The 13,581-nt window shown below is 41.2% G+C and overlaps 1 protein-coding gene and 1 long non-coding RNA gene across 2 annotated transcripts; both read left to right on the top strand.

The window, feature by feature from the left end:
• The first annotated feature begins 124 nt into the window (after positions 1 to 124).
• LOC113565620 lies at positions 125 to 1,839 on the top strand. The gene is made up of 3 exons (XR_003408696.1): positions 125 to 456; positions 675 to 891; positions 951 to 1,839. It is a non-coding gene; the product is annotated as an uncharacterized LOC113565620 (long non-coding RNA).
• Positions 1,840 to 3,013: 1,174 nt separating this feature from the next.
• On the top strand, positions 3,014 to 12,290 carry LOC6588731 (profilin). The gene is made up of 4 exons (XM_026988531.1): positions 3,014 to 3,073; positions 3,306 to 3,635; positions 7,345 to 7,516; positions 11,751 to 12,290. Exons 2-4 carry the CDS (start codon positions 3,525 to 3,527, stop codon positions 11,846 to 11,848), a joined length of 381 nt encoding a protein of 126 aa, XP_026844332.1. The 5' UTR covers positions 3,014 to 3,073; positions 3,306 to 3,524; the 3' UTR covers positions 11,849 to 12,290.
• Positions 12,291 to 13,581: the final 1,291 nt, after the last annotated feature.

Here is a 13,581-nt window from a genome sequence, read left to right as displayed (position 1 = left end):
GGGTAATTTGTTGTAATATTAATATTTTCTCCATATGACATGATGTGGGCGCTGCCACCCTGTCACAGGGTTGCATTCGGTTGAGGTAGTTGCCAGATCGGCCAAATTACTTTACAATCAATAAAGAGGCTCCATCCAGTGTCTCCCAGAAAATGCAATATAGTCCAAGAAAGCCTTTAAACAGAGCACCTCCCGGACCTAGAGTAAAGATCGGAATGTTGTAACTCTAACAGAAAAGCTTTATCAGAAAGTGGCCAAAAACCTGCCTGACAAGAGAAGCCAAATTCAGAAGGGAAGCTAAATCATGAGTAGCCTAATTGTAGAGCAGAACAGTGTCCCAGCAATCAAGGCGACCATGGCGATGAAGGCGATTTCTCGGTAGCTGTCCAATCGATTCAGCCCAAGTACCCTGGCGCTTCGGAAAAGGCCACGTTTAACACGCTAACATCTTTAAAGGTACGGAGTTGCGTAAATGCTTTGAAATTTGGTTTTCCTCGATGATGACTCAGAACGGATATCCGAGAATGATCCAATTTGGGGGTCGCTGGGCACGAGTTACTGTGCGGCGTCTGTTCAAGGGCATTCCAAGATTATGAATTCAATACCTGAATTTGTGCCGCAAGTAACCGAGTCCACCGTTCTGAAGCAGCCTGACTAATATTGTGTCTTTATAGGATCTCCATGGGTCGCTGAAGGGCTGCCGACGATCCAGATGCCAAAATGCCAAAAGCATGCCCTGGCTTGGATGTCTTTGCGTGAGAATTAGAGTCCACCTGGCGGCATTTTGGCCGATGATATGGGCTTAAGCAAGACCCTGAAAATAATTTCAGGAGAGCAAAGTGAAGGAGAGAACGATACAAACGGAAAAGCACTGGTGGATGGAATTGGAAGGTCCGAAAAAGTAAATCGAATAAGGTGTTTCTAATATAAACTGATTATTTTCGTTGCAGCTCATCTTGGTGGCACCTTAGTCGTGTGCCAGGCTAGCTTGCTGCGCCAGTGAGAGGCAAATGGTCATCATGGCAACAAGCACTAGACAAAGGCCAAAGAAGTCAGGTAATCGACGTTAAAGACTACAAGAAACAAGAGCAACAGGACCATCCGCAGCTGAAAATAAAATTAAACTGTTTGCCCTGCAAGGAGTTGGGTATAATTGAGATTTCCCTTATCTTTTTGGTTCACAATGATAAAATTAGCTTAAAGTATTTGGTTTTAAGCATTATATGTATATCTGCTCCTTTTCCCACAGCCATAATATTTACGCGCCAAATTTTATTTTTAATCTAGGTTTCGCTGTTTGCTGGCGATAGTTTACACAACAGGGAAGAAATATTCGGAAAGTCGATTTTGATTATGAGTTGGGCGGTATTTTAGATAGATATGTCCGCGGTCCCACTGATTTTCTTGCCAGTTTGGACACCATGTCTAGTTTATACTTATACTTTTCATAGTATTTTCTAAAATTTTCCAGTATATTTGAAGACGCGTTTTGGCCACATTCTCTTTTTCAATGCACCAATGTAGAAACACCAACCATACAGTATATACTGTATGGGTAGTGGTAGAAATCATGTAGAAATGCTGAGGGTATATAATGGTATATTTTGCCAGTTTCATCAATCTATTAAATTTAAATTAAGCCAATCAAGTGGAAAAAAGAACTCTATATAGCTTGTAATATTCGACGGACCCGGTTCACAACAAATGAGTCCGATTCCATGTTCACATAACCTGGGGGGAAATGGATGTTATAGAACTATAGAATTATTCAAGGGAATGTAAAAATTGAACAATATGAACGATTCTCTTTCGCTTTTTCGTGTGACCTATATCGCTTAAAACTTTTTTTGTTTGACCATTTTCGCTAAAATCTTTGTTTACGCAAAATGCAATAAAAGCAAGAATTTAAAATAAGCCAGTTAAGTAGAAAAATTATTCATGAATCGTATAAAATTATGTGGGCATGGCTAAATGTTCTATATAGCTAGTAATATTCGACGGAATATCAAAAACGAGGAATATGTAAAATAGTACTTCAATTCGTCAGTATATTTACGGTATATTTTTTAAATGAGACTGTATGTTTCGGTATATTTCTGACGGTCGGGCGGATTATTTTATCGACAAGTCCGCGGTCACACTGGTGAACATTGTGAGTGGCTTCGAAGAATTTTTTCCAAATCCAAAATTATTTAGTATTTAACGAAATTTGGTTGCCCAGAAAGTTGATTAGGTAGTTGAGTGAGTAAAGTGTGTGTGAATATGAGATTTTAATGCATATTATACGCTGGAAATGTAAATGAACATCACACATGTACGCGCATTTTGGCCGACGGCGTTAGCTGTGCGTCGTCGTGTTACATGTGTGTGTGTGTATAAGTGTGCAAAAAATTAAGTGGGAAAAGTTCAGCGGCAGCCGGTCAGTTTGAACTCAAGACAATTTGTCAGCCTTTGCGAATTTATTACCCATGTAAATAGAATTCTTGTGGACAAAACGTATAGCTTTATATATACTCCTGGCGTACATATATGCATTAAAATTAAAGTCTATTTTTAATTTATGACAGTTACTCAGTACCGGCCAAGAAAGCAGCGCTCCGCTCCTCCATCCGATTCATAACACTCACACACTCAGCGAGAGAGCGAAGTGTGGTTGAGTCATCGTCTGCTCTCACTCACTCATTTGCATTATACGTTGCCGGCTGATTAATAACGGCTCGCCATCTATGCCTTTCTCCCTCTTGCACACGCTCCAGCTGCACTGCACTGTAGCTGTGTGAGTGAGAGTCTCGGAAAGAAGTGGGGGTGAGTGAGTGTGAGTCACGTTTTGAGTGCTTTCCACTCTGGGAGCACACTTTTGGAGCCTTTCTGCATTCGAAATCTCTCTCGGACTCGACCCGAAAGAGAGCGAATACACCACCTTGTATTGCAATCTCTCTCACCATCTTCTCAATCGAATACAGCTCCCTCAATCGTTTTTAAAAAGTCGTGCAAGGCGGACGTGGAACGTGGAAACTGCTATTTCGCTGTGCGTGTGTGTTGTGTGGCTGTGCTCGCTCTAGTGTGTGTATAAGTGAGTTTTTTCAAACGAAAAAAATTGTTGAAACTAAAGTAGTCGATGGGCTTACAGTTATCCCCATACTTCCCTTGTATAGGTTAATTTATTCGATGCCAGCCACAGTCATTACTGTTGTTGCTCTAAAATCGTTCGGCTAGTCCCGAAAAAAAATAGTCGACAAAAATATAGTTGACTGGAAATAATTGTTAATAACTGTCTATCTCTCTTTTCAACCCTCTCGTTGCAGTTTGCACAAGTTCGAAATAAAATAATTTGTAAGCAAATAATCGTCAACGTTGCGGTTTTTTGCTTTGTCTTCTTCCCCCAACTTCTACGCTGCACAAATAATTTCGGTGGCGTGTGTACTCCCTACTCCCCCCTCCGGAAAGCCGACAAAAAGTGTCAAGTGCAACTCTATAAATAAATTGCCAACGCAATAAGTTAACAACAAATCCGAAGCATCAACATGAGCTGGCAAGATTATGTGGACAACCAACTGCTCGCCTCGCAGTGCGTGACCAAGGCGTGCATTGCCGGACACGATGGCAACATCTGGGCGCAGTCTGCTGGCTTTGAGGTGAGTAAAACTAACGGTACTATTGCGTTTGACAATGAATTTTTCGCGCAAGTTCAAGGGTGTGACCAGGCCCACCACACTCACACATACACAGAAGGCAGTCAGACAGTGAGACAGACACAAAGGAGGCACATGCATGTCCGCCATGATTACTTTCGTTTCGTTGTGATAAAAGAGCCAGCGAGCAGCACTGCCACCCCCTCTGTTCTGTTTGAGTGTGTTTGTCGTCGTCCACCCCCTGCAGCCGTTGTTCTCTCTGCGCAGGCCCTCTCCCACAAGGCAGCAGCCTTGCTGGGTCCGTCTCTGTGTGTGGGTGATCGTGTGAACTCTCACCACTACATAGATAGATTTATACTTTTCCTACTCTCTCCTCTCTAAGGTTTAAGCCTGTATGACATTTAGGGGACCTTCGGATTAGTGACATCGAATATTAGAGTAAGATAAGCCTTTGGGCAAATACAATGTAAAGCGAGGGAGCGGAAGACTAGTGCTCAAATTTCAACTGCTTTTATCAACAATATAGGGAGATGAAACTAGTGCTCAAATTACTAATCTACTGCTCTTCCCAAGGCAGATGAAACCAGTTTTAAGATTACTTTTCTACGAATATTCTACTGCTTGACACTTGCATACGAAGTCTATAAGGAAGATGAAACTAGTTTTCACATGCAATTGCTGTTAATTTTCTGCTCTCTTCAATTGTAAAATTAACTTCTTGCATCCCGCGAAAGGCCCCTGTCGCAATACTTCATTTAAACTAAGTGGAATTCCATTAGTTAGTGTCACACAGGCTTTAGTCAGATGGTTTCCATTAAAGTTTAGTTTTACGATTTCTGCTTGTCAGAATGCGATAAGAAGTGCCAGTCATATGCTTAATCGCCAATACCCCAATTAGTCCCATCTAATCAAACAAATTTGTTTGTTCCTCTCTCCCGCTTTACTATCAAAATCTCTATATGTGTTTGCTCCGATGATTCATTCTGTTGGATGATTCGTCATTTGGGCGAACGACAGCTGCTACGCTGCTGCTCCTGCAGTTGCTCATTCGCAAGCCATATTCGTTCGATTCATCATCAAATAATTCAAAATGCATTCCACTGAAAGGTGTTTTTTTAGTAATCTGATATCAGCAGCAGCCGGTACGAATATGGCATTTGCCAACACTGCTGTGATTTGTGTGATAATGCAAGCGCGACACACACTCCCTTTTTTTTGTCAGCAGCGTGAGAGGGAGAGAGCGGCAGCGCGCGAGAGAGCACCCTTTTATCAACTTCACTCAATAGTTTGATATGCCCGTACGTGTGTGTGAGAGTGTTGGAGTGTGGGTTTTATTATCTCTGTTTTTTTTCTGTTCGTTTCCTCCCTGCCGGCAAAAAAAAAAAACAACTCTTTATCAAAAAGAAGGAAAAATATCTTGGGTAAAAAAGCGCAGCCCCAAAGCGAACCCACAAATGCCGCGTCATCAACAGCCTCGACTCTTCAAATGTTTTAAGAATTCATTTTTTTTTTTTTGTATGCGCGCCACGTTTTTTGCGTTTTTGGAGTGGTTGTGTATACGTGTGTGTGTGTGCAACTTCCTGCTGACTCCACTCCACTCCACACTCCATTCCATTCCATTGCCATGTGCTTTTATCCTGCTTTGGCTGTTGCGCGCCCCATTCTGTGGGTTTGCGGTGTGGGAAGGGGTATGCGGGGTGGGACTAGGGACACTCCCTTTTTGCTTTGTTTCGAGTATGAAAACCCGATTATCTTATTGCATTAGACGGAATCGATGTCGATTTCGATATTGGGACATGACATAAATTATTGCAATAGCAATGATATTTTGGCAATGAGTTGGCAGTCTGTCAGTCGAACAATTTCCATTTTTAAGCCGCTTTTACGTTGATTTGCCGTGTGTCAACGTCATCATCTTGACCACACAATCATATCAACTTGTATTGTGTGTCGTCTCTCTCCCACATTTCGTTCGTTGCTATTCTCCACGCGTACACCTCTTGCCATATCACTTTCATTTCGTTTTGCTGGCTCTTTATCTCTCACTGCTTTTGTTTGTTGCGTTTTTTTTTCTTTACAGACTTTTGGTTTTAGTTTGATTTTATTTTATTTTTCATCTTTACCGATGATTCATACTCTCAAAAATGATTAAAAATTATTACCAAATAAAGTTGTATATTCGAATTTTGGTTCAGTTTTTGGATCAGCTGTGTGTAAGGCCTTGCCAGACTGCTTTAGGAAATCTATAAGGTTTTATGTGTGTGCGTTTGAGCCAAAAGTGGATTCTCGTTCTGGAGGCTTATCAAAACAGATTTTTTCTGTAATTGCGCCAAAACCATATGAAAATCCCGGCTTTAAAAGGTAACATCAACGAAATCGGTTTTTCTTATTGCATTCCATAAATGGAATATTTTTTGTCTCCCAAATCATTAGAAATCGTATGTTTCTGCAGTAAACAAAGAAAAAATACTGCTTCTTGGGGAATTTTTCCTTATCGCTTGCCTGCCTGTGCGCTCGAGAGTTTTGCCCAAAATGTGTGCCATTTTATTAATTGAGCTGCCGCTTAATTTATTAAAAATTTTTGGCATAACTTTTGTAGGCAGCAAACCGGCTTTTTTGAGACTCTGAAATCTCTTTCTCTCTCTGCCTCTCTCTCACACACACACACACTCATGCGATTTTCGTTTTTTATATTTTGCACTCAACTGGAAACTTCTCGATGCTTTTTTGTGGTTCTCTCTTTTGAGAGAGAGCAAGAGAGAGAGAGAGAGGGAGAGTGCGCATGTGTCACAGTTTTGTTGAATCCAAAGTGAGTAACTATTAATCATGGTTGTATTAATAAAACAAAAAATAAAACCAGAACAGAAAGAAAATTAATCGAAGAGCAGCTGTTATTAAAAGAAGAGAGAGAGAGGGAGAGAGCGCTGTCCTTTTTAGTCAAGGCTAATGACACTCTCATTCTCTCATTCTTTGCCCTCTCTCCCACTTGTACAAGTCATTCAAGTGTGCAAAACTTGTTTCTTTTTTTTTTAAGAATCCCAAAATCAAGACGCACCAGCACCATATCCCCATCCTCATCCACACATATCCCTTTTTCAGTGGACGACGAGACGACCGCATTTAGTTAATGAGTTGGCAGTCGTCGATATTGCCGCCGCGTGTTGGGCTCTCGGTTGTTGCCAACTGTTTGCGAATGGGTGGTTGCATCGGGGTGGGGTGGTGGTGTTTCCAGCGGGGGTTGTGGCGGCGGCACTCTGGGTCTGTGGCAGTGGCTGGCTGGTGGTGGGTTTGTGCCTGCCCCTGCCTTTGTTTGATGCGTGGGTTGTGTTTCTTGCTTGCCTGCGCCGTCTGTCGCTGATTACTTTGATATTTTTAACAGAAATTAATGTATTGTGTGTGCCTCAGAAAGGGCGCGCCAACACCAAAAGCACTCCCCAGATCCTTTCTGCTTTCTGTTTCCATATTGCAACACAACGCGCTGACGCATACAAATGAATATACAAAACGTGTCCGGCCATGCGCCACCTTCTTACACACACACACACACACCGCACACTCATAAATTTACACAAATTTATGGAATTTGTGCGTGACACAACACTGGCTCTGGCCTTTGGCTTTTGGTTCTCTAGGATGATGATGATGATGATGATGATATTCTAAAAATATCTCCACTAATATCTCCAATTGTTCTTCCTATTGGTATTTGCAGATTACAAAGGAGGAACTGGCCAAATTGATTAGCGGCTTCGACCAGCAGGATATCCTTACCAGCAACGGTGTTACATTAGCCGGCCAACGGTACATTTACCTCTCAGGCACAGATCGTGTGGTGCGCGCCAAGCTTGGGCGAAGTGGAGTCCACTGCATGAAGACAACACAAGGTGAGTTTTTTTGTTTTCTGACTGGGTCTTTTACAAGCTTCCATATTGAAGAGAAGAAAGCATTTTCAACCTTTGCTTTTTAGTTGGAAGATTACAGAATGAGAGTGTTCTTGGACTGCCCAGAAGCTTTCAATTCAAAGAAGATTTATAGATTTATAGATTATAGATTTATTTCTTAGATTATCTAGAGGTTTTTTAGCAGGAAGAAGGAAGCAGTTGGGAATATGGAATAATGCAATAAATAAAGTTGCCTTCCAGAAAACATATACCTTAGAGTAGATATTTGTTAGACCATATCATGGTTATATGTATTTCCAAAGATAATATAAGAAAGTTACTCAAAATTCTGCTTCTACATAACCTAACCATTAACAAAGATATTATCCAAAAAGTAGATTATTTTTGGGAACCAAATGAATATGATACAAGTGATTTTGAGCAAGATTTGACTATTAGACCTTATAGCAGTCATAGAAAATGAACGAGACCCTAACATCTAACAATTATTTTGTTATGAAACTGGGGGGGCAACCCCAGGCTCACTCGCTTGGCTTACCCGCGCCAATATGACCAAAAATCGTTCAAAAACATATATGTTTAACCTTAATTTGTGTGGGAAACATCATATTTTTTTTTGGGGAAATTCCAGTATTTCAAAAACCCAAAATAAGTGCAGTCGAACCCCACGCAAACGAACCGAAGTTCATTCGTCGCTGTGGTGCCATCGATCGTCGATGTCTGCCCAATGGTCTCCGATAAGGCATTATCAGCTGCTTCTTCGTTTTATGGCCCCGCGAAACAGCCGCAAGCAAATAAAAGACGGAGGAGGAGCTGTATGTGTTAATGCCACTTGTTCTTTCGTTTCGCGGGGACCGCGCGGACTTATCGTGCAAGTGCAAAGCACTTGATCCAAAGCCCAAACATGGCTCAAGATAAGTGCCTGGCCTTCGGGCCTCCTGGCACACTGCCAGCCTGCCACCCTGCCACCCTGCTATAACCCTATGATAACTATGTGAAAACTGAACCAAAGAAAAGCTCATTAGGCACCCACCCAGAGAGATGGGTGCGATGGGTGGCTATGCTGCTCGCTCATAATTATCGCTAATTTGTTGCACTTGGCCAACAAAATAAATACAGAAAAAAAAGAGAGCCAAGTGCTAGGCTGCAAATGATGGTCCATTATTATTATTGTGTGCCGCTTTGTTGCTCCATTTTTCCGGTCAACAAGCAGCAGCGGCGGCAGCGGCAGCGGCAGCAGCGGCAGCGGCAGCGGCAGCAGCGGCAGCGGCAGCGGCAGCAGAGCGGACCCCGACGCGCGACGTTTCGTTTTTCATCACCTTGTTTTTCAGCCTGAAAAACAAGCTACAAATGTTTGAAAAAAATCTTGGCCATGTCGCACAGCTGCTGCCACAGTGGGACAATGCCATGAAATTACAGTGGAACAAGGCTAAAAAGAATGCTTCAAAGTGTCTGGTTTTTTGTGGAAATCAAAGCTAAGTTCCTTCTTTAAAGTCCCTCTATATATGTTTTGTGTGAAATAAAATTACCAGGAGGTGCCAAAAAGCTGTTCTATAGCGGGTTTTTTTTTTGTGACGCCCCATAGACAGAGGGGCGTTCGTTTCTGACCTCGGCCCCGCTGCCTACTTGGCTTCGGCTTTTCGTCAGCTGAGTCGGTCCCCAGAATCCAACAAAAATTTACGCAGTCTTTGGCGAGGCGCAGAAGAGACTTAAATTTCGTTTTGAAGAGTACAAAATACACAGTTTTATACTATTTTCTCTCTCTTCAAATATAACCAAATATAACTTCAAATAACCAATCCAGTGAAAAATCAAGCAATTAAATGTATTTTTAGTGATTACTATTTCTTTGTTCCTTTTACCGAACTACCACTGTATTTATGTTTTTCTTCTTCTCGTATTTGTTTTTTGCATTTTACGACCAGTTTGGTTTGCTGACGCGTCAGCCTCGTCTCCATATTTGTACAGTTTTTGTGGCAACTGTTGCGCGCACACAAACGAGAGCCCCATAGTGCCACACACACACACACACACACGCGCGCGCACAGCAATGCTGCTCGCCTCACGCCTCCCGCCGTTGCAGGCACAAGCTCAAGGTTATTGCCATAATCCATTTCAAGTGCAAATGTTGCACAGTCTCCTCTGCTGTGTGCTGTATGTGCCCCATGTCTCTCTGTCTCTCTATCTCTGTCTTAATGTGTGTGGGGAATAAACCGCAAAGAAACGCAAAAAAAGAAAGACAGCAGGCAAAAAAAAAAACCAACGGAGAAGCCGCCGCATAAAAATAGACATAGAAAAATAGGCAAGAAATGGCAAAAATAGGTAAAAACTGGTCTAACGTCTGGCCGGATTGGCTGACTGTTCTGACGGTTCTCTGGCTCTGGCTATGGCTTTGGGTTTTGGCTACGGCTTTGGCTTTGGCTTTGGCTTTCGTTTGTGGTCGGGTCGGTCTGTGACCTAGCTGTGGAGATCTGGCGCCATACAAACCACTACCACACACGGCACACATGTGTGTGTCAGTAACAAGTCGCGGTTGTGGCTTAAATACAGAGGAAATACGTTAAGTGGAACCATTAATAAATTTTAGTTCAGGATGATCTAGAAAAAAACCACCATTTATTGAATTGAGCTATAGATTAGGGGGATAAATAGTTAAATGCTTTTGGTTTGGGGCTTTTTATTAAAGAAATTTTAACATTACAAAAATGCGGCAATGAAACCCAATTTCTTGCAATTACGAAATCCGCACGCTCTTGCTTCACTGTCAGAGGAATTCGGAGAGAGAAAAACAAGATCAAGAGACAGCTTAGAAATTTCGTCTTGTGTTGAAAGGAATGACCATTCGACACTGTAATATGCCAACCCCTCTAGGTCTAGGTAAAAATTAGTCGGGAAAGTTTTTTTTCGCAAAGTTCTGACGAATTTTCATGATAAAGTCCTCGAGTACTTTGAATTCCCCACCCTCACACTTTCCAACGAGTATGTTGCCACAATTACACGCTACTTGCATTTTATCCCCCCATCTATGGCTCTTCTAACCCTTATAGTCCCCTGCTGTGAGGAATTCCCGACAGTGTTGGTTTACGGTCGAAAGACCGCAACAATGTTGCTGCTGATGTAAATCGGATTATTGTTTAATTATGCAACTAAAAGGCATTTAAAAACAAAGCACAATTTGATATGTTACCATTCGTTATGGTTGGATTACTTTTGGCGGAGAAGAGTAGATCTAACAATATAACAGATTTTCATTTATCGATTCTCCGCAACGAATTGGCAGCTCTGTGGCTGTGTGGGTGGCCGATGACAGCTGTCAGGTGTCAACAGAAACTGTCACATACCTCTCTCGTGCGACTGAAACGGCCAGATACGTTGGTTTATTGACCCCTCGGGCCGGGGCTTTGTCTGGGGGCTTACTCTCCAATTTGTGCTGAGAGCTGTGCTCGCTCAATCAATTAGGTTTCTTCTCCATCAGCAGCTACACATCATATTTTCTGCTCATTTGATTAATGTATTAGCCACTCAAACGGAGACCCGAGACGTTTCTCCACTCTCATCAGCACACTTTTGAGCTAAGCTCCAAGACCAGACTTGTCTTGTCTTGTCATTCATGTTCCTCCGCCTCATGTCGTCCCCTCTCGTTTGGGGTATGCGATTTGTTCTGGTTTGGTTTTGTCTGCGGTCTGCACCGCCGCCTGTCCGTCCGGTTTTCACCTGGCGACGGGGACGGTCACGACACTCTCTTTATTGAGCGCTTTTATTCATAATTTCTTGCTGCCTCTCGAGCAAAACTACTGTTAGTTCTTATTTCTATGCTTGTGCCTGCTTTCTCTTCACCTTTGAGAGCATTTGATTGTCAACCGGATAGAGGTTTTTGAAGAAGCTTTACAGAAAAAAAATTGCTATAGTTATGGAGATGTTGAAGGAGATTTTTCTGATTATAGTGAAAGCGGTTCTATTCAAAGAAGGATCCTTAAAGAACTATTGAGAGATAAAGAAATAGAGAAAATAATTTTTGCTGAAAGGAAGGCGTTTCTTTCAAAGCGCAAGGAACTGATTTGTATAGGATTTTAATGAGAGTTCAGAGAAGGGATGCATTGAAAGTTGATTTGTGCTTCAGTAAAAGTTGTCTAGGAGGGACAGATAGCTTTTGGAAAACTAGCTTTCGTTTCATTTTTGTATAATAACAATTTCCCCTCCATTTGAATTTTCACAGCCGTCATCGTTTCCATCTACGAGGATCCCGTACAGCCCCAGCAGGCCGCTTCCGTTGTAGAGAAACTCGGAGACTATCTGATTACTTGCGGGTACTAGATAGGAGGGAGAATAGATCAACAACACAAACAACCACAACACCCCCAAAACAAAACAAAACAAAACAAAACAAACTGCACCTCCATCAAAAACATAGGAAACACAACAGCAACAACCAGGAAACAGCAACAACAGCAGCAACTTTGATATGAAGATGGAGAGAGGAAAATGCTAATAAGAAAAAAGTAAAAAAATGGAAGTAATTATTAATATTTAAAATATGGAGTAAATTCCCCCCCACTAAACGGCCAAGGCGGAGGATATTTTTGGGGAACGAGAGGATGCAAGACCCGCAAATTCTGTTCTGAAAACGCAAATAAATTACCCGCAAAAATCAACAACAATAAACTACAACAAAAAAAATTATAAATTTCTCTGCATTATTATGATTAAAGAAAAACTTTTCGTTTATACGATAAAATAAAATATAAAACAAAAAACATTAAGAATTCCAGTCCTCATCTAAAATCCGAAAGCTTTGGAACAAACGTAGAATTGTAAAACAGAAAAGAAAGAAAGAAAGAACGAACGCAAAGCAACGCAACGCAAAAGCAAACAAAAAACAACAATTTTTGAAACATTTTTTGTATAGCAATATATACACCCAGTGGTATATATATATATATGCAATGGTATATATATATATATATATATCTGTACACAGCCAGAAATGAAGAATAAAAAGAGAGTGAGTGAGTGAGAAAAGATATCGGAGAAGAGAGAGACTTCTGAGGGTAGGCAGAGAAGAGCAGAGAGAACTCACGAGCAAAACCGAAATAATCGAAAGTAAATATATATCTATATATATATTTATATATGTAAACTATTTGGAGATCCATGCAGATGCTCTATTTATACATGTGTGTGCGTGTGTAGTGTGGTATGCACGTGTGTGCGGTGTGTGAACACTTTTTATACGATTGCGAAACTTACATAAAATAAAGAATCTAGATTCAGTTTTCTCAATTCCCAATCCCCCAAACCACGCCATTTTGCCATAAGAAATGTCTATGTATAGGGTATAGGATCTTGATCATAATCACACATTCGCTCGCTCTCTCTCCATCTCTTTTTCTATACATCTCTTCTATTTTTTTTTTGTGCGCATTGCTTTTCATGTTTCGAAAATCCTATCATACTACATCATACATAACATACAAAAGAAAAACTTATATGTAGACCGTTAAGTGCAGTGTGCAGCCCTGGGGTATGCGTTGCCCAACACTGAACCGGAGGAACATTCATTGCTGAAAGTGCACCACTGAGGAAGAACAGAATTCGGCAGTTAAAGCGCCATTAAAACTCTCTTACCATACGAATAACGTAACAAACAATGCATGTGTAACATTTAAACATACGATTACCATACTACAACAAATCATACATAAATTAATGTGGCTTTTCCAGACCCTCCCCAACCACAAATACTAGCCCCATACTCTCTCCCTCTCCCTTACCCTTGCCCTTAGCCCCCCCCTTCCCAACGAGTCCAAAAAACACACAGAACAGACATTTTTCGTACAAGCAAAGGAAACGTGAAGTAAAAACCGAATGCATAAATATATGATTATAAAACATAAAAAACAACAAAAAAACAAAAAGCAACATATATAATACGATACTTTAATACTATTGAAATAAAAAACTCGAGTGAGACAAACAAAAATTCTCCTCATAAAAATTAAAACAAAAAATATGTGTTTTTTCTTGGTTTCTTTCAGATTTGCTATCGA

Source organism: Drosophila persimilis, unplaced genomic scaffold (assembly GCF_003286085.1).
Source record: "Drosophila persimilis strain 14011-0111.01,24,50 unplaced genomic scaffold, DperRS2 tig00000191-arrow-pilon, whole genome shotgun sequence".
NCBI classification, from domain to species: Eukaryota; Metazoa; Arthropoda; class Insecta; order Diptera; family Drosophilidae; genus Drosophila; species Drosophila persimilis.
This window is presented reverse-complemented; position numbering and strand designations above follow the sequence as displayed.

What these genes read in the sequence shown, in the direction of transcription:
- LOC6588731 (XM_026988531.1), top strand. Translation starts at nt 3,525, where the DNA reads ATGAGCTGGCAAGATTATGTGGACAACCAACTGCTCGCCTCGCAGTGC. An exon ending in CGCAGTCTGCTGGCTTTGAG is followed by an intron (nt 3,636 to 7,344) that starts GTGAGTAAAACT and finishes TGGTATTTGCAG; the next exon opens with ATTACAAAGGAGGAACTGGC. An exon ending in CTGCATGAAGACAACACAAG is followed by an intron (nt 7,517 to 11,750) that starts GTGAGTTTTTTT and finishes GAATTTTCACAG; the next exon opens with CCGTCATCGTTTCCATCTAC.